At 34.9% G+C, this 26,613-nt stretch overlaps 1 protein-coding gene across 4 annotated transcripts in view; it reads left to right on the forward strand.

The window, feature by feature from the left end:
- The window catches only part of LOC123676322 (A disintegrin and metalloproteinase with thrombospondin motifs 16), a 95,737-nt gene that overhangs the window by 6,359 nt on the left and 62,765 nt on the right, over nt 1–26,613 (forward strand). For all 4 annotated transcript variants that reach the window (XM_045612180.1, XM_045612171.1, XM_045612163.1 and 1 more), the window contains exon 2: nt 24,274–24,343. In XM_045612180.1, the coding sequence (XP_045468136.1) occupies nt 24,281–24,343 (63 nt within the window). In that variant the 5' untranslated portion in view covers nt 24,274–24,280. The remainder of the gene's footprint in view (nt 1–24,273; nt 24,344–26,613) is intronic.

Genomic DNA, 26,613 nt, shown 5'->3' on the forward strand with positions numbered 1-26,613 from the left:
AATCCATAATATTCCCCTCATATATTTGTGCTTTGGAATAAGGCTTCAATCTTGACAATCACTTCTTCGTTCGAGCCTAATTTCTTTCCCTGAAGATTTCTTTTGAGGTCTGCAAAGAACCAGTTATCACTGGAGCCAGACCTGAAGCATAAACTGGGGGGTCAAGCAATTAGAACCCCAATAAGTTTGGCCAAGTTTGACCATGATTTCAATCGATTTGTGACAAGGAGCATGGTCTTGGTGAAAGAGGTTTTTTTGCTTTTGAAGACCTTAATTTCCTTAATTTCTGAACACAATCGATCTAATAATGAACTGTTGATAGTTTTATCTATGTCAGGTAGACCTTCCAGTAGATTTTGTTTGCTTTGGAAAGGTTTCACCGATTGCTTTCCACTAGGCTTTGCCGGGGCTCCAAATTTTAGGAGCGCAAAAGCCGTTGATAAAACAAGACATACTTCTTTTCACAAAAATGTTTTATTAGTGGAAAGACCACGTTTAGTAGTAAAAAAACAAAATTGCCAAGAGCTATTTTTTTTTAAATAGAATAGACGTTCTCAACTACAGTTATGAACATGAAAATAGGTTCCAAAATGCACATTTGGGAACTACGTGGTCTTTTTACTATAGACTTATAGAGCGTCATACTTTTAATCAATGTAAGACATTTTTTAATGAAACCGACAAAACGTCGTTCGATATATTTGGCAAGGGATTTTAAGTTGAAAAGTACGATTTCATATGAAATTGGAAAGGTGCCTGAGAGGAATAACAGAGGCTTTTTCAAAGAAAATCCAGATAAATTAGGCGAAGGAGGACGGCGAAATTCTTACAGCAAAATTTTGCCGTCCCGGCAAAATTTCTGACGCGTCCCTGTTTTCACTTATTTTTCGCAATTATCTCAAATATTGATTGCAAGATAAATCCATCTAACCAAACCTATCAAATCCGACTATACACATAAATGAGGAAGCATATGCCTGTAGAAAACATAATTAACAATGTTGTACACCTCTATTTCCGCACAACGCACGTACCATCATGGCGAGAAGATGATCACCCGTCCATAATAACCCGAACAGTCACTTTCTATTTGATATGAGCCGACAAATGTTGTTAACAGTTCGTTCAGACCTTGCACTTCCCCGATTTTTTCAATATTAACTTTCCATCCGACAAAAATAGCCATTTTCTAACTATTAACTCGACCAGTTCGGTTTTAAGAAGAAGGCGCTTCTTCTTCTTCTTCTGAATATTGTTTCCTGGCCTTGCTGACCGGTTTAGATTCGATTTCACATGGCTATCAAATCTAGTGCCTTGCGTGTGGAATATAAAAAGTTTGTGTAATCGAAAGGTATATATGATAATGTGTGTCAATGCTTTCTGCGTTGGTAGTGTTGATTGTAGAGGCGGTTAGGATAATTGATATTTTAATGAATATCTCTGTGCGACTAGATGTGGAGAAGAATAGCCAGTGTTCATACATTGTAAGCTTCATTGTCGATTATTTGAATGTTTCTCATCAATGCAATTGGAGAATGCATTCTAATCATTGTTTACGTGAGAAAAGTTTTCGCAAGATGAAACAAAATATTTCAACTTTATGCTGTGTCTATAATTTTTTTTATACGCTCATGGATTTACCGAAAAACGTGACAAATATTCAAAAGGGAAAGTTTAAGTTGAACTTTCAACTCTATTGACGATAATTACCAATGGTGGAAATAGAATTATTCCATGGAGTAGATACACCGAACTCGACTCTGAGTAAAGAAAACTACGGATTTTACAACGACAATATCAAAAATTATCCAAACAATATGAAATGCAAGCCGAATTTACTTATAAAGTTTTAGTTAGGTGCGTTCTATCAACTAGTGGGATTTCCAGACCTTATGAGAGACAAGTTAGAGGCGAATTTGTGAACAGTCAAAGTTACATTCACATCTGTTTAACAAAATTGATTAATTTTATCCAATAGAATCCTGCCCAAGATATGTTATGTTAGATTATGTTATGGCAGGACCTAGCTTGGTATCATCATGCACGTGACACTTGGTTGAATGCTCACATCATACATTTCATGCCGAAAAATGACAAACTCCAGAATTTACTGTATCTACGCTTAGCCGATCAGGGTCGCCGCCAGACATTTTGGCGCCCCGGCAAAATAAAATTTCGCCGCCCTGCTTCGCCTTATTTATCTGAAGGAGCCTTTGTTTTTCCTCTAAGGAGTCTTTTCAATTTCATACGAAATCGTCTTTTTCAACTTAAAATCACCTTGTCGAATGAATCAAAGAACGTTTTGTTGATTTCATTAAAAAACGTCCAGAATTGTTTAAAAGTATGACGCTCTATAAGTCTATAGTAAAAAGTCGGCATATTTCTTGCAGGAGCATTTTTGTACCTATTTGTATTTTCATAACTATAGTTGGGAGTGCCTGTTTGATTTTAAAAAATTGGCTCTTTAAAATTTTATTATTTGACTACTAAGAAAACATTTTTGTGTCTTGTTAAGTTGTTTTATTAACTGACTTTGCGCCCCTACAATTTGGCGCCCCGGCAAATTTGCCGATTTGCCGGTACTGTTGGCGGTCCTGCAGCCAATTCAGAAATTCTGGAGTATATTGTCTAGAAAGTATACAATGGAGGCTGGGAATCTTAAAAGAGCAACAATTAAGACTGCCGAGATTAATGTTCGATTGGCCTAAGACTTGATGATGCTAGATGTACTCTCCAGAAGATCAAAGGCTTCTACATTTACACATTTTGGTGACTTTACCAGAATAATTATTTTAAAAATTTATATTTCCAAATAAATTGGATCTAAGACTTCATGGTGAAAAATATGGCATCTGGTGCAATTGTTATAATAAATTTTTTGAGTTTAGCGATTCCGTGTAGTATATTTCTGAAATGAATTTACGAAAATCTCTTGGCTTCAGACATCATAGATTCTCTTACTTAAAAAATCTTGTTATGTATTTGAGATAAAGCACTCATCACTCATCCAGATATTGAAGCCAACCACTACTTTTTCTTGGAGAGCCATGTTTCATTGATGCCCTTCAGTTTATTCCACTACTGAAGCAATTAAAATGAAGGTTTTCCATTTTATCACAATTCATAATATGAGAAAATTTAAGACAATGCGGAACTGAAAACTGAACGAATATTCCAAATGATATTTGCTTCTGAATAATTAATATCCATAACCTTCATAAGGATCTTTCATCAAATCAACACTTTACATATTCAAATAAGAATTGAATATGAATCAATTGTTTTTGTCCTGACTTTTGAATTATGGTATTATGAATGGGTGAACAACCTCCGAATGGTAAAAAATTAATTCAAAAAATTGATTTCAGGTATTCGTTTCAACCTCCTACACTCGCTTCCTCTACTTTTTTGGAACATTTGATTGATTTTGGTCTCCGCTGAAATGAAAATTCATATTCATTATACTGAATATTCCGAAAGTCCTACTTTATTGCTGAATATAATTCCTTTCAAATTTTGTCATTTCTCGTTCATATTCTGCTTCCTCAAGAATGACACCAACAAATTCTAAGAAGAAAGAGAATGACGAAGAAGTTCATGCTTGAACATTCCAACATTTCCACGAACCAATAAAAATAATTAATTCAAAGAACGAAAAGAAAGAGCAAAAAAGTATATCAAAGGTTTAAGGTCGTGCTATAACAATTTGTATTTATGATAATCACGCTGCTGGTCGACGAACAAGACGGAGGAGGCCACTTGGGTGCATCTCGCCATCTGTGGCCTAGCAATTCTATCACATCCAGAGTCACAGAACTCTACGAAATTTTTACGACCGAATAGACGTCATTTTTCCGATGTTTCTGGTTTCCAGATACCCGAATAACCAGTATAGAATCGAAACGATATCCGAATTTCATGGTGACCTTTTCTCCCGATGATTTAATGTGTGTCCATAGCCTCAGGCGTCTAATTCGTCTAAAACTTATTTATTCTACTGGTTTCGACGACAAGGCCTTGAACGGAGTCGCTAATGCTTGACCACAGGTGGTATATCGATAGACAGCCTGTCATCTAATGGTGTGAACCAATATAGCTACGAAAATTAAAGAAAAAGACCAGGGAATCCTTTCTAAATGTGATAGAAGTCACACGACAATTAATCGAGTGATTTGATAGGGCTGGAAAATCCAGAATATGGTCTAGTTCTGAATAAATTAGACGTTGATTTTTATCAGTTTTTTTGCCGACTGTTAAAAGTTGAAATGGAAATACATAAATAAACTTCGCCGAATGAACATTAAAACTTTCCTGTGGAATAAATGATTCTTATTTTGGAAAACTACGTCAGTAATGGTGGATTTGTAAATTTGATACCTTGATTTTGAATCTTTGAGATTTATGGTTTGGGTTCTCGTCTGGGAAGTTTGATACTTTTGTAACTGAATCTTGTGGCTAATCTTTTGTTCGGTCGATTGATGTCTCTTCTCTACTCTTGGTGTTATTGGAATACTTGTATATTCGATATCATTCATTCTAGGATAGTAGCTCTTTGTTGTTGAGAGGATTCATATCTAAATATACAAGCATTCCAATAACATCAATAAAATGGCAAGCCTGAGATGCCAACCTGGAAGACTCATTCCGAACACTCAATATTCAATGTTTGTGTTGTCAATCCTATTCTACGTTGCTGATGTAACAGGCCAATTGAAAAGTACCCGGTCTTTTTTGGCAAAAATCGATTTTATTCAACATATAGTTGCCTTCGAGGGTGATACAGTGATTATACCGATCTTCCAACTTTTCGATACCATTTTTGTAGTACGATTTGTCTTTCGCTTCAAAATAGGCCTCAGTTTCGGCGATTACTTCTTCATTGGCGTTAAATTCCTTTTCAGCGAGCATTGTTTTGAGGTCTGAGAACAGGAAAAAGTCGCTGGGGGCCAGATCTGGCGAATACAGTGAATGCAGCACTTTTTTTCTTCAAATGGGGCCGTTTTTTAACGATTTCATCCTTTAAACGATCCAATAACGCTATATAATAATCGATGTCGATGGTCTGTCCCTTTTGGAGGTAATCAATGAATATTATAACTTGTGCATCCCAGAATACTGATGCCATTACCTTACCAGCTGACTGTTGTGTTTTTACTCGCTTTGTATTGGGTTCATCGTGTGCAGTCCACTCAGCTGACTGTCGATTGGACTTCGGAGTGGAACGATGGAGCTATTTTTCATCCATTGTCACCTATCGACGCAAAAATTCAGGTTTATTGCACTTAAACATCTTCAAACACTGCTCAGAATCAGTAACACGTTGTTGCTTTTGATTGATTGTGAGCTCGCGTGGCACCCATTTTGCACACAGCTTTCTCATGTACAAATATTCGTGATGATCTTAATGTCTGCTATCTCAATCAACTTCACTTTACGGTCATTCGAAATTATTTTGTGAAATTTTTTGATTTTTTCGTCGGTGACAGCCTCTTTTGGGCGTCCACTGCGTTCGCCGTCTTCGGTGCTCATTTCACCACGTTTAAACTTAGCCTACCAATCAATGATAGTTGATTTTCCTGGTACAGACCCCGGAAGCTCTTCATCAAGCCAAGATGTTGCTTCAACTGTATTTTTTCCTTCAAAAAGCAATATTATTATTTGTGTCTTTCTTCAAATAACAAAAGTAGCTACACTCACAACGCAATATCTCACAAACTAATGGTCAGACTGCTGTCAAATTTTGACACGTATCGTTTGAAGGTTGGTACTAACTAAAAATCGTATGGATTTAATACTAGCACCGCCACAGAAATATTTAAAATAATATTGATTTTATAAGAATTTTAATGAATTATTATTGATTTACTGGAAGTTATACAATAAAATGATCGGGGGGTAGAATGATTTTTTACACTGTTATGTCTTATCTTTGCTAAATTTTGAATTCGATTTTAGCAGCATTGGTTATTTCCAACTGATAACTGGCTGATAAACTGACCATTTCCTCGTAGTTTTTTGATGCAACAGCAGGTATATGCAGATACTTCAATTCTTATTTACCTATATATTTTGAGGATAAATGAAAAGTTCTTGATTAACGTGTTCATTTTTATGACCGTTTGAAGTTGGCAGCTGCAGATTGTATCTCGCAATTTTCCTAGTTGTGCAGATAATATCATTCTGATTCCGGTAAAAGCGTGCACGTAGACCATCGCCAATTCAATTTCACGAATATAATTGATCTGAATGGGGTTATTATTAACGCAAACTTCATTAACAATGATGCAAAACAGAGAAAGGTAAACTATCCTAAGTTAACTTGGTTGAATTGTTTACTTTCGTTCGAAAATGGTCACGACTATACGTCTTCGACTGTTCTATCGAATTTCGGAAGAGAACTTGATATCTGTTAGGATATTTCCCACGGTTTATGGTCGGGAGTGATCCTCAAAATATTATTGTACCTATATTGTATATTTGGAAAGTGAATCTGATGCTTACTGCCCTTCTCGATTATTATTTCCTATTTGGGTTCATTATTTACGCTGGAGGGGATATAGTGGTCAGAATTGGAGAAATATTCCAAGGAAGTCCCAGAATTAGCGGTGAATAATTCAATATATATTCCACGATGGAAAATTTTTGGAAAATTTTAAATAAATTCTATTTCGTCACAAGGCCTGTAATTGTCGAATTTTGAGCCAGGCATGGTCTCAACCAATAAGGTTTGACTCACTGATGACGAAGCAATACTCAGATTTTATTCTATTCGTCCGTGTACACGAGAAATTTCGAGCGGATGGCGTTCCATAAATATGATTGTTCAAACATCTGTTTTCCTATTTTTTTTCAAAACTGCAGATCAGGATGAGATAACAATTTGCATTTGAAACATTTGAATATAGAATAACCATTCAGCTTCATCCAAACTTTTGAACTGATAAACTGATCAGAAACATAGATAATTAAGAAGAATATTGAACAATAAATACCCAATATTTCCGTGATCAAAAATCCGATCTCGAAGTTTGGATTTTAAGTGTATGTACAAGGAAATGAAGGATCTAACAAGAATGGCAGATTCCTCGGTCCATTTCAAGAATATAAAGTCCTATAAACATAGAGGGTGTTAAAGTATAAGTTTTTTCTCATAGTACCCTCTCTTCACAAAGTATTCAACTTAAATTAAACATAGATATTCCAATTTGAAATTTTCATCATGTAATATGCTTATTTAGGCTCCAAATCTACAGACTGATTTTCTTCTGGAACAGTGTTTGCTTTTTTCCACCAGAATTTTTTTGGTGGACTACTGGCAGCTTAGAAAAATGTAAAAAGAAACTTTGGTCCAGTACTAGACTTTTTGTTTCTTGTAGTTTTGGCGTATCTGCTATCGATTTCGAACAATAAAAATATACAACTTGCTTTAAAAATCCAACTTATTATAAAAATCCAGTTCGTAAGCTATGATCAATAAATCAATTATAAGGTTTGGTACTTATTTACCCAATCTGTAGTGAAATATATGAAATTTTGATAAACTGGTAGATATACCTAATTATCACAAAAAAGTTGTATTACAAGAAACACCCTGTATCTCGAAAACAAAGCGTATAAAGTACTTATTTTTATAAAAGTTTCAAGTAATCTCTCATCTCTTTTATACCTTCAATTAAGGAACAACATCTATAGCCGTAATGGCTTTCCTAATTCACACAAATCAACATTTCAGTTGAAGATCAAAAATAGTAGATAATTAATTAATAATTTATAAGTATCTGTGGCATAATTTCTCACTTTTTTGATAGAAATACGTTTATATTGAGTAGGAGAGTAGGTACAATAGATTCCAATAGTTGAATCAGTCAGGGTATCAATCGAAGTAGGTGAAAAACCCAATCACTATCAAAAGACCCTGGAAGGTTTAAAAAAAATCTCAACATCGCTTTCGCATCATAAAATTCAGGATATTTTCGAATGATAGTATATTTTCGGGTCTGGGGCCAAGGTAAGGTGCCAAAAGGTAAATTGAGAAAAGGTAGAGGTAGGCCTCACCTGTTTCCAAATCTGAATTAATGAATCGCTGATCTTCACTAGATCCAATCCGAAATTTTTCTACGTAGATGATTCAATACGACAAATGAATGCAAATCCCCCATTGATACAATCGAAATCGATAAATTCTAGTCAACGTCTGAGATTGGGAAGTGAGAATTTGCCATCTGTATGCATAAAAAATAGCTTATTTGTCAGGAATAATTGATGAATCAACTTTGACTCGTGTATTGGAAGAATAGGACGTTCGTAGTTTGTTAGTAAGAAGGAATAAAGATTGATTTAGGTGTATTATTTCTAAATATAAACTCTAACTGATTCTCGAATATTCAGGAGGAATCTGAATATTGAAAGGAAGCTTTGTATGTAATAACACGAAGTCTTATACTCTGTCTAACAGATTCTTTTATTGAAAAATTTCAGATTCTTTGTGTACTTCATCAAAATGTCTTATCTGTATCGAAAGAATGGATCAATCAGAATAAAGATAAATTTTGAAGCAAACTCTATTTCTTCTGACTTGATTAAAATATTTAGCTAATAACTTAATTGAAGGTAGAAAGAACGAATTTCCCAAACAAGCATTGATTATATTTATGTACCTACAGTAGATTCTTCGTCGTGGTACTTTCAAATTGCCCACAGAGGAATGAACTATGAATGTCAAAATAATCCGCAACACCCCGTATACTAGAAAACCACGAGGAAAATCGAAAGTTTGAAATTTTTCCTAGGGCATCGAGACGATTTCAAAAGGGGTCTTATTCTCGTCAGTTTTGATCTAAATGGTACCGTTTAGGATGTGATTTTGTATGGCTACATACCTGGTTCTTATCGGAAGGACTGTATCTATTTGAGAAAAATATATGCAAAATTTCGACTCATTCGGATCAGTTGTTACTGAAATATCAGCTTTGGTTTTTCAATATCTTGCTTGAGTATTCTAAGCTTGAAATGGTTGTAGGCACGAAAATATTTGGTATCTGTTTTCCTATATTTTTTTAAAATTTTCTATGGTTCTGATGAAGTGATCAGATTGAAATTTCGTTTGGAGCTTTGAATTGTTTTTCAATAACAACACTCAGAATTTCAATCAAGTCGAATTAATGGTCACAGAATTATCAGGTAATTTTTTTGGTTCTTCTATTTTAATTTTATAATGTTGTGTTTAAACAATCAAGATGAAATTTGGTAGTAGGCTTGCCATTCTATATCCAAGTGCAAATTTTCATTTCGATCTAATTTGCAGTTGTGAAATTAACAGGAAGACGAAATTCAATTATAGGAGCATTAGTGGTTCAGAATATTAAATATGTGAATAATAACGAAAAATACATCTAAATGATAACCGGTTTGAAAGTCCAAAGTACAAATGAAAAATCTTATTTATAAGCAGAGGAGAATATGAAATATACCACCTATTTTTTGTCCAACAAATCATCGAAGACATATTAATAATTTAAAATTTATCGATTATCTTCATTAAAACATTAAAATTCCGTACAAAACTTTAGCAGACTTTGAATGAAAGCAGAATCGCCTTCATGAGAAGAAGAAGAATATTTTGCAATATAGCATAAAATCGATTTGATAACCTACCCTTTTACATTTCTCAGTGTTAAATGTCATCATCGGAACACAAAAGAAGATGCATTAGCATCTACCTAATAATGACAACTCCTCCGATAACCAATAATGCGTCTTTCAAGTTCACCACTTAGCTTTTTTTCTCCCACACCTTCTATGATACCGAATAATGAACATGACATAAATTTCCTGCAAGAAGGAACTTCACCACAATTCAAGATCATTAAACGATGTTTGTTTGATATATCGAAAGTTCATGGTCTCTATCATTGAATATAAGGTGTAATTTAATTACCTTAACAATTGTGTGTTGCTCAACCTGTGATAAGTGGTATTGTTTGAGAATAAAAGTGTTAAATTCAAGAACATCCAAAGGCAATTTAGCAAGAAACTACTCGAAAGATTTTTGTGGTTGGTTTAAAGTGTGGGAAGATTTTGTAGGGTTACACTCGAAGGTTGTGGTGTACCAGGAAGAAATGATGTGTTTTCTTTTTATATATTTTATGTAACTTATTGTTTTCACTTTCTTTTTAATACATTCATTTATTTATTTATTCGATTTTTTTAATTTTGCACTTCATTTCTCTTGTTAATCAAGTCAACTGCCTTTTCAATGATTTTTTTTAAGTAGAAGTTCAACTTTTCGATCGGTAAAGATTGTTATTACCTAATTTGGTAGTCTAATTTCTGGGACGAATTCATGTTTCTGATTATACTTCTAAATGAGATGACAGCATGAACGATAGATATAAGACTTATGACTGTCAGAGCATTATCGAAATGAAAAATACTGTGAATTTATTATGCAAGGGATATTAATTTATTAAATTAATCTCGATTATCTTAAACCGAATGAAAATTCTTTCACACGTTCAACAAATAGACTGAATAATCTTGAGTTTGACTTAACAAAGACATCCATGAGGAGAATTATCTTTACATGGAGCTATATCTGAATGAAAAATTAATCTAGATCGAATCTGTAGGTAGTTTTTGCGGAACCTCTAGTAGAATTTTGCTCATCGAATTTCATCGTGGTACTTGAGAGCCGAACCTACCCTGACAATTTCAAATTTTATTCTAGGAACGATCGCAAATGAGGCTCACCTAAATACGTATCTGGAATCCCTTTCAAAATGGTCAAGAAGATACTTTAATGTTTAATGGAACATAACGGGTGTTTTTTTCAAGGTATATAACTTTAAGTTGGCATTACTGTTCAAGATGTCGACCGATTCAACAGCTGTCAAGTGATTTATTCTCAGTTTGGTTTGGCAATTCATCGTGAATAGACTCACGCCTAAACAACACTTGCAAATAGTGCAATTTCATTTCGAAAATAATGGTTGTGTGCGGAATACGTATCGCGCACTACGTGCATTTTATTTTGTTCAACTATGAAGCGCACTTCTGGTTGAATGGCTGCATCAACAAACAAAACTGCCGCATTTGGAGTGAAGCTAATCCTCAAGTGTATGTCGAAACAACGTTACATCCAGAAAAACTGAATGTTTGGTGGGCTTTATGGGCTGGTGGAATCATTGGTCCGTACTTCTTCAAAAACGATGATGGCCAGAACGTTACAGTCAATGGTGATCGGTATAGAGCCCTGATTACTAACTTTTTCATTCCTGAATTGAACAACTATGATGTCTAGGAGCTGTGGTTCCAACAAGACGGCGCAACATGTCACAACGCTCGTGCCACAATCGATTTATTGAAAAACACGTTTGGTGACCGCCAAATTTCACGTTTTGGACCTGTGAATTGGCCTCCAAGATCTTGTGATTTAACACCGCTAGACTACTTTCTGTGGGGCTATCTAAAGTCATTGGTCTATGCGGATAAGCCACAAACCCTTGACCATTTGGAAGACAACATTCGCCGTGTCATTGCCGATATACGGCCACAAATGTTGGAAAAAGTCATCGAAAATTTGACGTCCAGATTGGACTACATCCGAGCCAGCCGTGGCGATCATATGACAGAAATGATATTTAAAATGTAATGCAACAAGATTATCTTGCGGGTAAATAAAATTCATGTCAATCAAATACTCCATCGTTGTTTTATTGCAATTTAAAGTTCTATAGCTCTAAAAAAACACCCTTCATTAGGTGCAGTTAAAAAAATCTATTATTTTTCCAATAGATGGCTTCAGTTATCTGTATCTCGCTTTTTGTCCGATCAGGTTCCACTTAATGGCCTTAGAAAGATGACATTTCGTACTACAAAAGCTTTTCTGACAGTTTAGTGATCAGTAGACTCCGTTTAGTTTCAGCGCATGTTATAGATGTATGCTTGTAGGTTTTTTTTCGATGTTGAATATTTTCAGATCACAGTAGATCCTGTAAGATATTTAATCTTTCTTGGGTTGAACGCCTATTAAATGATTTTGACATCTTCATGAACTACGGTACACTACAGTGACTTTCAAGTTTCTGAAGACAAAAATCTCGTTGTCGATACGGCGTTAAACACAAATAAATTTTTGTTTCACTCAGTATACATAAATGAATGAGAACTATTTCAAGCTGAGGGATTCCTTGATTGTTGAGGATAATAATAAATATTTAAATTATGTGCCAATCACTTGAGCTATATCCTTTTTCCACCTATTCTACATGATTGATCTTACGTTCTGCAAGTTTCTCCATTGTCATTGAATAATAACAACCTTCATTCTATTGGCATACGAGAAAATTGTTTACTACGAGCACGTTAACTGCTATTATTGATAATAATAAGTATGTGAAAAAACTTGAATTATGTCCGATAACGGTTTAACTGTAACAACTGAGAATTACTGAAATGCCGTTTAGCTCTGACTTTTTCTTGAGATGTGGGTGTATTCAACTGACTACTTGAATGTATTGGCATAATTATTACTTCAGGCCAATTTCTAGTGCTTGAGATAAGCAATAACCACGTAGGCTTTTTTATTATTAGTCGATCTGTATTTTGACTTTGCAAGGGGAAACTTTCGTTTGAATTTAATTTTGTGTGTATTCCTCAGCTTTCAGTCCTGTTTTTGACGTTTGAGACAAGCATAAAATTCAACCAAAATTTTCTCCCCTCAATGAAAATATGCAGCTCTGCCAACACAATTTTTATCTGTTCCAAGTGGAATAACTCAATTTGGACACTCTCTAAAACATTTCTTCATAATTTCATTTATTGTTTGTTTGTTTTTATAATTGTATCAATAAAGATGCCTGTTTTCCTGTCTATTTTTGAGCTGATGTCTGACAGATGTCTGGTACAATAACATCACACTATGCTAATTACAAATCTGCAAACATTGAAGTTATTTTTGAGGTTATATTTGTTTTATCCATGAAGATTGGGAGACTATAATAACAAAGTTTTTATGTCAATACAATAAGACAAGCAACAAAATATGAGATGAGGCCAACTTCATTTTAGTTATATGATATTAGCTTGGGGAAAGAGTAATTTCTATTTTGACCCCCTGAACATCTATTAGGTGTACAACTTTGCTTCCGCCGTTTTGCAATAGATGGCTGAAGCTGTAAGTGATAAGTCGAAATAAATTGATCGTAGATGTCATACAATAAGCTCAGGTATTTGTAAACTTAACGCTATCGAAATATTTGTGCCTGCATCATAATTCTCGATTAAACATGTCAGCTTACGATCCAAATTCTCGTCATTTGCGGTAGGTTTTAATTTTCTGCTTTAATATGAAGACTTCTGCGGCTGAAGCTCATTGAATGCCTTCAAATACCTATGGTGAGGCCGCTATTAGTGAAAAAACTTGCCGAGAGTGGCTTCAACGCTTCAAGAACGGTGATTTTGACATCGAAGACCAGCATGGCGGTGGAAGAGAGGTTTTCGAAGATGCAGAATTGGTTACTTGATCAAGACTCATGTCAAACGCAACAAGATTTGGCAGTATCATTGGGAGGGACACAACAAGCCATTTCAAAACGCCTGAAAGTCATGGGAATCATTCAGAAACAAGGAAATTGGGTGCCGTAAGAGTTGAAGCCAAGAGATGCTTGATTGCTTGTGAACAGATGTTTGCAAGGCAAAGACGGAAGCGATTTTTGCATCGCATTGTGACTGGATACGAAAAATAGGTTCATTGCGATAATTTCAAGCGCAGAAAATCATGTGGATATCCCGGCATGCTTCCACCTCGACGGCCAAACCGAATATTCATGATTTCAAGGCCTTGCTCAGTATTGGGTAGGACCAGCTCGACTTAGTGTACTATGAGTTAATAAAATCGACTGAAACAATCACAGGCGATCTTTATCGATCGCATTCGATGCGATTGAGCCGAGCAATCAGAAATGAACAGCCGCAATACAACGAGAAACACGATAAAATGATTTAACAGCATGACAATGCTCGACCCCATGTTGTGAAAGTGGTCAAGACATACTTGGAAACGTTGAAGTGGGAAGTCCTACTTCACCCGCCGTATTCTCAAACGTTGCTCCCTCGGACTATCACTTTTTTCGATCAATGGCACATGGCCTGACTGGCCAGCACTTCCGGTCTTGTGAAGAAGTAAAAAATTGGAACGATTCGTGGATCACTGTGTTTTCAACGCGGGATTCGTACGCTGACCGAAAGATGGGAGAAAGTAGTGGCCAACGATGGACAAAACTTTGAATTATAAATGTATAACCAGTTTTTTACAATAAAGCCTCGAATTTCGGAAAAAATGGCGCAAGCAAAGTTGTTCGCCTTTGTATGAAAAATTTGCAGAAAGCTGGATGTTTGGGTGTGGACTCATTTCTGAAGTGGATGGTGAATTGTTCTATTGAAAATAGACGTGAACGCTATAAAATATAAATAACATATCTGTGTCGAAATAACTTATAAATTATATTTGATTTCCAACAACTCAATAGTAATATCCTGATGTAAATTTTTATGAATTACGTCAAATTATTCTGTACTCCAAACAATTTCCTAAACCTTTCATATTTGACTTTCCTCCAATTATACAATAACATTATCAATAATTTTACGACAAATCAATTCAGTTCAGATACTCGGAACGTTTATTAAAATGATCTACACCTACCCAACTCTACACCTATTAGTTCAAATTCAGTCGCTTTCAGTTATTTCATTATCTGTTCATAACTGTATCAGTTCGCCGTAAATGAGTGATCTTGTATGTATTTAATTGATACGTTATTGAGTAATAAGCGCATGTTATATAATCGCAAGTTATTCAGTCATAATATCCCGTTAAATAAGCTCTAGAAAACTTGTACTTGAAAGGACAAGAGACACACGTTCTTTGGAAAGTGGAAGGTAACATTCTCGCTCGATTGTCAACACAAGTAGTATACATACTCGATTTTTTTTCGAGAGGTGGTATATGTACAAGGTGTCCTGGTTGAAATGGAAATCCAGATATTTGAAACGTGGCAATCGTGTTTAAAAATGGTAGATATATTGGTAGATCAATCGTTTATGGTCTGAATATTGTGACATTTCTTCGTTGAAAAATTCTGATCGTTCTTGATCCAAGATTTCATACGAATATTTGTAATTGTTTAATCTCAACGTGATCTTCAAGAGATTGTTGTTGTCCACATTGTTCGTTTGTTCTTCTAATGCCCGATTCAGAAATTTTTTATTGAAGGAGTATCGAAAAAAATGTCAAATTTCTAGGGTTGCTAATTCCATCATTGTCAAGGCAAACTCAACAATTATACAGTTTAATCTCATGAAATTTTCCATGAGTTTTATTTCCATGAAATTTTCCATTACCAATTCGAATATAGGTATGTCCTTGATAACTACACCAATTCCTTCTTTAAGGTCTTGAATCGATGGTGGAGTATTGACACTATGGACTATAGCAGCAATATTCTCATTTTTTATTTATTTATTTATTTGAATAAAAACAACATTGTCAACATTTCTTTAGTGAATTTTAACTGGTTCAATGCGTTTTTGAAGCGTGTATCATTCCATTTTTACTAGTGGCACAGTTTTCACTTGTCAAATCTTTAAAGATGACAACTTCAAAAGTAGTGAGATCTGCCGAGATAGCGGGCTATGCAAAATTAAACCTCTTATTGAAAAACCCTCTATATTAGCCAATAAAGGGCGTTTTTTTAGAGCTGTAGAACTTTAAATTGCAATAAAACAACGATGGAATTCGATTGACATGATTTTTATTTATCCGCAAGATAATCTTGTGGCATTACATTTTAAATATGATTTCTAGCATATGACTGCCACGGCTGGCTCGGATGTAGCCCAATCTGGACTTCCAATTTTCGATGACTTTTTCCAACATTTGTGCCGTATATCGGCAATAACACGGCAAATGTTGTCTTCCAAATGGTCAAGGGTTTGTGGCTTATCCGCATAGACCAATGACTTTCATAGCCCCACAGAAAGTAGTTTAGCGGTGTTGAATCACAAGATCTTGGAGGCCAATTCACAGGTCCATAACGTGAAATTAGGCGGTCGCCAAACGGGTCTTTCAATAAATCGATTGTAGCACGAGCTGTTTGACATGTTGCGCCGTCTTGTTGGAACCACAGCTCCTGGACATCATGGTTGTTCAATTCAGGAATGAAAAAGTTAGTAATCATAGCTCTATACCGATCACCATTGACTGTAACGTACTGGCCATCATCGTTTTTGAAGAAGTAAGGACCAATGATTCCACCAGCCCATAAAGCGCACCAAACAGTCAGTTTTTCTGGATGTAACGGTGTTTCGACATACACTTGAGGATTAGCTTCACTCCAAATGCGGCAGTTTTGTTTGTTGACGTAGCCATTCAACCAGAAGTGCGCTTCATCGCTAAACAAAATAAAATGGACGTAGTGCGCGATACGTATTCCGCACAGAACCATTATTTTCGAAATAAAATTGCACTATTTACAAGCGTTTTTCAGACGTGAGTCTATTCATGGTGAATTGCTGAATCAAACTGAGAATAAATCACTTGACAGCTGTTAAATCCGTCACCATCTCGAGCAGTAATGCCAACTTAAAGTTATATACCTCGAAAAAAAAACTCCCGTTATATGAAGCTTCATTTGAAGATGAAAGAAATGGAAGTTTCATCTTCAAAAATTCAAATCTTTGGAAAAAAAACTGCAAAATCTCTTGTGGTAAAATTTTTCGTCTTCTCCAATAGTTAAATCACATTTTGGCAATATTTATTAGGGAACGCTTGCGAGCAAACTGTTCAGTTTTTCATAAAAGCAAAACATCTATCTTTATGTCTCAGTTCTCGGGGTAATCATACATAGTTTTGTATGCCATCCAAATTTTTGTGTTCGCAGATTTGAAATCTCTCATTGACAATTTTGTTTAAGATTTTTCAATGGATATCGTTTTAATGTGCCCAATCGGGTCGTGCAAAAAAATTATATGTACACCTTCAGAATCCTTTTTCGCTAAATGCTTTGTAGAGTTTTGTTCTCGGGCTACAAACGTACCTAGGAAAAGATCATGCATTGGTATTGGTATTTCATTATTTTAATCTGTTCACCTAGTTGGTTATGTTCAGAAAAAGCTAAAATACAGAGTGATATGCGAACAACATCACGAAATTCATCAGAAATATTGTGAGGAATAGATAACTAAGGCCTGATTTGACTTTGAAACATTTCTTTAAGACATTAATCCTAGACTGTGAACTATAGAAAGAATAGACCGAATCTGATTCATAAATATTGTTTGGTGCACTGTCTGTACTCGAAATAGATTGTCTAGGAAATAGCTAACAAACTTCCGTGAGAATATAGAGTTGAAAACTAGCCTGAAGAAGTGCAATCAATCACTTTCAAAATCTAATTTAAAATCACCAATATCAACGCAAGTAGGTACAAACAAATCTCGAATACACGTTCTCAACTGCTTCCATTCTATCGGACCCATTTCTCAACATACACGAAACAATAGACAAGTCAAGTCAAAACACTATCAATTAGAAGTTGAAACATATCGATTTAATACGAGTAACACAACAATATAAAACTCGAGGTAGCAATTTCTGTACCTACCGAATTGCCATAAACATTTCTCAATGTACGAAATGAATTGCATATCCATCTACATCGGAATTATTTCCTACAGAGAAAGGAAACACATATCTAGACAATTGCCAGTCACATGGGGATTATACAACTCTCCATTTCTTCAAGATCGTGAATTGCGGTGTTGGTATCAATGGCGTGTCAAGGTCTTGAGAAGAAGGGAAGCCACTAAACTTTTTTTTTTTATTTCTCATATATAAGATATGTTAAATATACCTTTCAAAATAATCATAACAGATTATACAGTTAATTTATTTTATTACTAGCTGATACAATACAAAGCCAACGAAATAAAAATTACTTTTGCTCACAGCAATTTTTATCAAGAAATTATCCGTTTTCTAACTGCCAAAATATAAAATAACTATGTTTATCTGTTTATAAACAGATTCCTTTCTTTACGTTTTATGGTTGTTAACGAATCATTCAAATTCTTAGAAGATCAGAATTTATTCAAATACTGATGAATATGAGTAGAGAGTATGAAAATCAACTCAAAAACGGTCAGAAAAAGTATAACAACAACATAGCAAAGGATTGACAAAACAAACTTTAAAAATATCCCGGTTTTGGCATCTCCGTTTCACCATTCGTGACGGCATGCTATAGCTAAATTAAATATATCTACTATAGTATTCATTATTATTATTTCACTAAATCAGTGTCGTTACGTCTCTGTTAGCCTGCTTGGAACTGCGACCAAGTTGATATTTTGTTCTTAACCCTACCTGTTCATACTGTAGGATATCACATATGCCTACTTATGCGTTTCGTACCTGTCACACACACCAGACTCATCAGTGTGACTTTGGTATATTATTTGTGTGTGCCGTGTCACAGACGCTTGGGGAATTTATTATTATCGGGAGCCGCCGGGACTCGAACCCGGCACCTTGTCGCATCTCGGTGAGTGAGTCTACACTCTTAACCTCTAGACCTCTAGACAATAAACCTAGTGCTGTGTTTATTGTTGCTATGTGGAGCTTTATGAGAAGCCGCCACAATACAAACCCAGGGAGGAAGTTGATGCTGTTAATTAAACCTATGACATCCTTAGGGGCCTTGGCTATTACTTCGTGAGTATCCAGAACTGACTTTCCCATATAAGTGGTTCTTAGGTCAGTCAGCTCCAGGCATTTGCACACTTTGTGTTCGGCTGTTTCTAACTTCTTTCCACACAGTCTGCAGATCTCATCTACTGTCTTACTCATGCTGTACAAAAGGTATTTGCACCGACAGTGTCCTGTCAGTAGTCAGTACCTGAAGCTCAGCTTGTGGTAGCTTCAGGAGCTTTCTGGTATAGGTCGGTAAAAAATACCACAAATTTCTTTGCCGGAGCAAGACCCGGAGTATTTCTCCAGAGGGTTTTCCTATTGTCCCTCTCCCATTATTAAGCCGATGTCTTGTATTGGTATTTTCCAAGCACACAGAAAGGCTCAGGATCAACAGATGTCAACCTTGATGGTCTTTTTGTTAGTTCATCGGCTTTTTCATTTCTTCAATACCACAACGCCCCGGTACCCATTATAGAGTTACTTCATTGCCTCTGTCCAGTTGCTTTATGGTATTATGGCACTACCTACTATAGTAAGAAAGAGGATTCTTGTCTTACCGTAATTTTTCTCTTCTAAAATAGCCTTTAAACACAAGACTTGCTATTAATATTCCTTTTAATTCAATTTATATAAATTATATAAGATCTTGAAGCATGTTTTACTTGCTGTTAAAATACAGAGCCAACAAAATAAAAATGACTTTCAGCCACAGCAATTTTTATCAACCTTTTCATATTTCTAGGTAGGCTAATTTCTGCACAGATGTTATCCTGCCTGGAATGCATTGCTATTTTCTTTAAAATAATAATCATTGGTTCAGTAGAATGCAGATAATACATTTAACACCATTGAAATGATCGCTAATACTGGCATCACTAACGCTTCACTTGAAGCCAAATTCTGTAGAATCGCAGCTTTCAAACAGTCGGTATTATATTAAATTTCTGGTTCTAACTTATAATATACAAATAAGAAACTATGAACAGTTAATAATCGATGTTTAATACAAAATGCCTAAATTTCACAGAACAGGATGAGTGAATATTAGGATAATTCTTATCATCCTTTGAATACGAATGCAATTACTCATTTCGATTTTGCTGGAAACTGCGTGTTTCCCTAGCTTCCATAATAAACACGCCACTGGTTGGCATTGTTTTGTTGGACGAAGAAAGTAGTCTTACCACAAGCGTTATTGTACCTATATAATCTCATGTAATTCACCTTTATGGCGGCATTTTTGACAACATTATGCAACCGATCGTTAAGTTCTTATCTGATAAGGAAGTACGGTATTGTCATAGGTGTGCGATAAATTTTAAGGCTGTCTCGGAATGGTTATTGTATAGTTGACGATGGTTTGTTGATAGGAACAATAGGGAGTAGATGTGAACACATAAATCTACTCGAACGGAATTAGATAGTTAGAAAACTAGACTACATGTGTATATCAGACATTAAAATAAAAAAATGGAACATATATATACCCTGTATTTGAAATTAACACTTAGAGAAATAAGATAGCATGGAATAGTCATATAGATGACAGGAATATGATAGCCCAGAACCTTTATGTGATATAAGTGAATGTACCTACAAGGAAGAATTGCACTGTAGTGACACTTTGCAATAATTTTTTATACTTATTCAGCCATAACAAAACCACACACACATTTTCGATTACCTGATAATGATAATAGGAGTATCAGACATCTGTATTAAATTTGTAGTATCTTGTTTGACTTGTTTCTTGATAAATTGAGTCAATTATCTTGTATTGAATGGGCTGTTCTTATTCAAAACCAAGAAAAAAATCCAGTTCTTTTGTTTACCTCTGACGGTATAAACGAGATCATGTTGACATTTGCCACAAATCGGTCAAAAATGTCAAGTTCAAGTATGCTCACGAATTTAATCAAATATATTGCTTTCACTTTCTTATTTGTATTCAGAAGACCAGCTTTTGAGATATTCTTGGCAGAACGATCCGTTTACGCCTCTTGTGTACAGGGTGTCCCAAATTCGATGCTCACTGAAAACATCTTGAGAACTATAAGACCTAGTGAAAAAATCTTCATTATTTTATTTTCCGAAATAATAAGGTATCAGAAAAAAGTCATTTTTTAGAAACGCCTTGCTCGGGACTGATCAAGCTATCTGAGATTTGCTTTCTGATAGCTTATTATTTCGAAAAATAAAATAATGAAGATTTTTTTTCTCGGGAATACTCGAAGATTTTCCTCTAGGTCTTATAGTTCTCCAGACGCTTTCATTGATCATCGAATTTTGGCAATATCTTTTAGATGTCGAGGAGGTATTGATTTGGTATCAAATAAAAGTACATTCTAAAATAAGTTGCAGAATGGGCTTCTATTCCAACACGAATGCGAAATTCCAAAAAGAGCGACGAAGGAGAAAGTTTTCGAACGCAGGAGTGTTGGAATTGCCTTCTGCAACGAATATTAGACGCTATTTTCTCTATTTCAATCAAGTTTTGTGGAATAGTTTCGAAATTCAATGCAAAATTCAGATTACACATCCTAGTAAGTTTTGTATTGTATCTTGGCAGTTGGTGTGACTGTTACAAAAATTGACAGATTACGGAATTTGAATCGTACGTTTCGAAATAATTTATAATTACGCATTAAATTCGTGAATTATTTCTGACGTAATGGATTCAACACCACCAGAATTTAAAAAAATTGTGAATAATGTTGCAAATCATTTCACTATATCCAAATTATATCATATTGACAATTGTCGTGTGTTGAAATTTGATAGGATCGGAAGTCAGTATAGACAACTACAAAACGAAAAATATAACTGAAAACAATGCTGTAATGAGCTCATTACAGCACTGTTTTTAGTACTGTAATGAACTCATTACGTTATTGAAATAGAGAAATACTATTGAAGTGAAATTTCGCGTATAATATGATGATTATCCTGGAAACAATCAGTTTTTCAGATGTTATAAAATAAAGATTCCCACTCAAAAAGCATAACTGATGAGTAAAAAATTTTTTCAGCAAAACCATCATATTTCGAGGTAAATTTCACTTGCACAATATTTTTATTTCGCAGCGTATATTTATTTACATCATAATCGAACTGCGAGACCTTGTCGATGTGCGAGTACACCGTTCGACAGCAGATAAACGGAATAACCGGATATCGATGTCATAATATCGTGATCTAGATTATTGGAAATCCATCAATTTGAAAGCGCGATCATTGTAACAACGCCACTTAGGTAACGGTTTATGTAAATTATGGATTTGAAGGGGGTGGCGTACAGTTATGGGAGGTGGGCCGTGATATAATTTTTGATTTATGGATGTTAAGGTGGTACCTCGAAAATTCTAGGCGTTTGAGGGTGTTCCTAGGAAGTAATTGTTGTCTTGTTATGAGTGTTTGTATCGAGTCTTGTTTCCTGCGTCTGTGATGACCTCAATTTTGTCATAGATCAAGTTTGACAAGTTTTTCGTTTGATAATATTTGTTATAAAAAATTTTGCGCGTAGGTATTTTGTTTCCTCTTTAGGAAGTATGGAATGTATAATATTTTCCTTATAAATACTATACAGATTTTACACCAAGGGAATAAAATGTATGATTTTTTTCCGTGGTGCGCTACAAAGAACTGAGGGAAAATCATTCCTGGTGTGTATACAGGGTATAAGTAAATAACTGCTCGAAAATTAATTGCAATTTACTATATGAATTTTGTTGGCAAATGCTTCCTAGATACGTGTTGTTAAAGTTCTTCTTAAGAACTGACTATATTTATTGATTGTTCCCAACTTTTCAATAATAAATTGGTACGCCACTGGGATATTTCAATAATTTTTTGATTGCCTGTCCAATTTGTGACAAAAAAATCTCCTATGCCTTCTTTCGTATGTGACACCGTTATTATGCAAAAAATAAAACAACAAAAAATAAACAACTTAACTTAACTTAATATGTAATCAAAACTATCTAATATTAGATTATTTTCCTTCTCAAAGCAATTAAAGATACACTTTAAGATATTTTTTTTTTTTTGTGCATAAAACTGCACTCTATCCAAAAAAATTTGTCACGAATTTAACAAGAAATTGAAAAATTATTATTAGCTCGAATGATCTCAGTGCCGTATCATTTGTCATTAAAAAAAAAAGATTATCAGTTATCCGTATGCGCGCCAATGATGAACATTCAATTCGATACTGGTAATGTACATCATTTTTGAGTAGGTAATATATACTGATATATTTTCGTTTGATACATTTTGATTTGCTAATATCTGAAAATCATCTATAGTCCCATTGAACTACATTGAATAAAAAAAATCTACAAAATCTAAGGAAATCTGTGTAATAAATAAGAACTAATCAAAAACTGTTTTGATTACTAAACATATCTGGATGCAAAATTCAACTCTAAAGAACCTATCAAAAAACAAAATTCCATAATTTTCTTCACTTCTTCGAAAGTTTATTAGATACATTTGCATCATTTCCTTAATGTTCATAGTTGGAACAGCTAGGATTTTGTACATTTTAAACTGCATTCAGTCTAGATGTCTACAACCCGATCTACAATAATAAAATTGTACTTAATACTTAGTTGATGAATAAACGTACAAAATGGTGCATGCGCCAGTATTATTAACATAACCTTTTCATAAAATAGATAAGAACATAAGCTAACTCTTTGATAAACTACAATTTTCAGATATCTTTTTCATCATTATTCTATATATTCTTGATTAAAAATATAACCTGTTTCAGTTAATACTCTGAATAACTGAAATAATATTATAATGTTAGAATATTTAGAAAATACTGATTGCAGATAAAGAAGTGAATAATTTGTTTCTGAAAGGACTAAAATATTTCTAAATTAAGAATTTATTCTTCAGAATTTATAACTGGTTTCATCATTTCGTTACAGATTGATAAAATGTAGTTGCTCTAAATGAAAGTTCTAACTTGAAGAATCGATTCAAAAAATTCAGCCATTATCGAAAACAAATATCGATGCCTATTCAATAAACAGAGGAATTATATCTTAATGTGAAATGATAACAAAAAGGTTATAGGGGTCAATTCAGGGCTAGTGACTTTCTTTCGTCTTTATGTGCTTCCATTGAAGCCAGTGGAGTTTAGCAGTGTAGGTATCCTATACTAGTGTCAGCTAAAATCTGCACATAATGTTTATGGCCTCCATCTAATCCTGATTTGAATCCTATGGATTTTTAACAGTAGGACTATACCGAGTTCAAAGTTTGCGCTAATAAATTAACCATAGTCTTTTCGTTACGTGATCATAAATAATTTTACCCACCAATATTTCTGGATTCTATGAATTAATAATAATAGAAATTTATCGGATAGACCCTTCTTAACCAATCCACTAAATATAAACCTCTTTTGGAGACTCTTTGAACATTCGTGTCATTCATAACACAATCCCCATCATAAAAAATAAAGCTTTGTCGTACTACCTGGGAACTTGATCATTGTACTTTTGTTTCAGGAACAAGATGAAATTTCACACTATAGTCCTGTTCGCATCTTGCCTCTTGGATATTTGTATAGCATATGATGTAAGTATGAAATTTATAATCTCCTGAATGTCTAGTGTCAATAGAGCGTTGAAAATTAACAATAGCTTCTTTTTTCAATGGACATTGCCGATATGGAAATTGCCTGGTATGGGACCCATTTGGCAATAAAATTAGCATTTGAGATCGAGAAATAAAAAAGTAATCGGGATGACGTAGACGTTATTTTTAGGTTGATTCAAGTTGTTTCGGGATTGAAATGTGTCGAGCTTGATTTGTACCTTTGTGAAGGATTTGGATGATCTGGGAGTAGAAATGAATTCAATAACATATGCAAAGATGAGTATTTTATTATTGAATCATTTCATCGTGATTAAAGTTTAGAACTAAAGATGATATCTATGTCAAAAGAAGAACAGTTGATTTTGTATATTAACTTTGTGGTTGTTGTTGTATTTTTAGTTGTTGAGCAGTGGCATTTTTTAATGTATGCCTTAAAAGTTTTGGCAGAAATTTCAACTAGATGCGCTTTTCGATATTTTCTTGTGTTTTCTCTGATTATTCGATCAACGGGTACGAATTTTCATTCTTAATCCAAGTGCTAATTTTCATCTCGATTGAATCTGCAGTTTTGAAATTAACAAGAACACAAATAACGTCTGGAGAATACGGCAAGTGTGGTAGGACTTCCCATATCATTGCTTCCAAGTATGTCTTTCGCAATATGGGGTCGAGCATTGTAATGCTGTAAAATCATTTTAACATGTCTCTCGTTGTATTGCGGCCGTTTGTCTGCTCGGTTCAAACTAAACGCATAAATTGCGTTCGATAACGATCGCCAGTGATTGTTTCAGTCGGATTTAACAACTCATAATACACTACTAAGTTGGTCCCAACAAATACTGAGCATGACCTCGGAAAACGTAGATATTCGATTTGACAGTCGACGTGGAAGCATGGCCGGGATATCCCCATGATTTTCAGCACTTGGGATTATCGTAATGAACCCATATCCCTTCCGTCTTTGCCTTGCAAGCAGCTATTCACAAGCAAACAAACGCCGTTCAACATCTCTCGGCTTCAACTCGTACGGCACCACATTTCCTTGTTTCTGAATCATTCCCATGACTTTCAGGCGTTTCGAAATGGCTTGCTGCCAATTATTGTTGCGTTTGACATGAGTCTTGATCAAGTAATGCCTCCAATTTTGCATCTTCGAAAACCTTCTCTCTTTCACCGACATGCTGGTCTTCGACTTCAAAATCTTCGTTTTTGAAAAGTTGAAACCACCCTCGGCACGCTCTTTCAATAATAGCGGCCTCACCATAGGTATTTGAGAGCATTCAATGAGCCATATCGGCAGATTTCTTCATATTAAAGTAAAAATTAAAACTTCCCGCAAATTTCGAGAATTTGGCTCGTAAGAATAAATTTATGATATAGACACAAATCGACAAATATTTCAATGATGTTATGTTTACAAATACCTATGATATTTACGATCTATTTACTTCGACAACCTCATACCGTTACAGCCATCTATCGCAAAACGGCGAAAGCAAAGTTGTGCATCTAATACGATTACGAAGGATGTTTTTTTCGAGGTATATAACTTTAAGTTGGCATTACTGTTCAAGATGGCGACCGATTTAGCAGCTGTCAAATGATTTATCCTCAGTTTGGTTTGGCAATCCATCAAATTCAGCCAAACGATCATCAAGTAAGGCGTAGATTCGTCGAATGGGCCCAAAATAACATTGCCGTTGTTCCCGATTTTCATAAGCGAAATTTGTTTAGCGATGAAGCGCCCTTCTGGTTGAATGGCTACGTCAACAAACAAAACTGCCGCATTTGGAGTGAAGCTAATCCTAAAGTGTATGTCGAAACACCGTTACATCCAGAAAAACTGACTCTTTGGTGCGCTTTATGGGCTGGTGGAATCATTGGTCCGTACTTCTTCAAAAACGATGATGGCCAGAAGGTTACAGTCAATGGTGATCGGTATATAGGCATGATTACTAACTTTTTCATTCCTGAATTGAACAACCATGAACAACAAGACGGCGCAGCATATCACACAGCTCGTGCCACAATCGATTTATTGAAAGACACGTTTGGTGACCGCCTAATTTCACGTTTTGGACCTGTGAATTGGCCTCCAAGATCTTGTGATTTAACACCGCTAGACTACTTTCTGTGGGGCTATTTAAAGTCATTGGTCTATGCGGATAAGCCACAAACCTTTGACCATTTGGAAGACAACATTCGCCGTGTTATTGCCGATATACGGCCACAAATGCTGGAAAAAATTA

The sequence above is a fragment of the Harmonia axyridis genome, chromosome 1 (genome assembly GCF_914767665.1).
Source record: "Harmonia axyridis chromosome 1, icHarAxyr1.1, whole genome shotgun sequence".
Taxonomy (NCBI): Eukaryota; Metazoa; Arthropoda; class Insecta; order Coleoptera; family Coccinellidae; genus Harmonia; species Harmonia axyridis.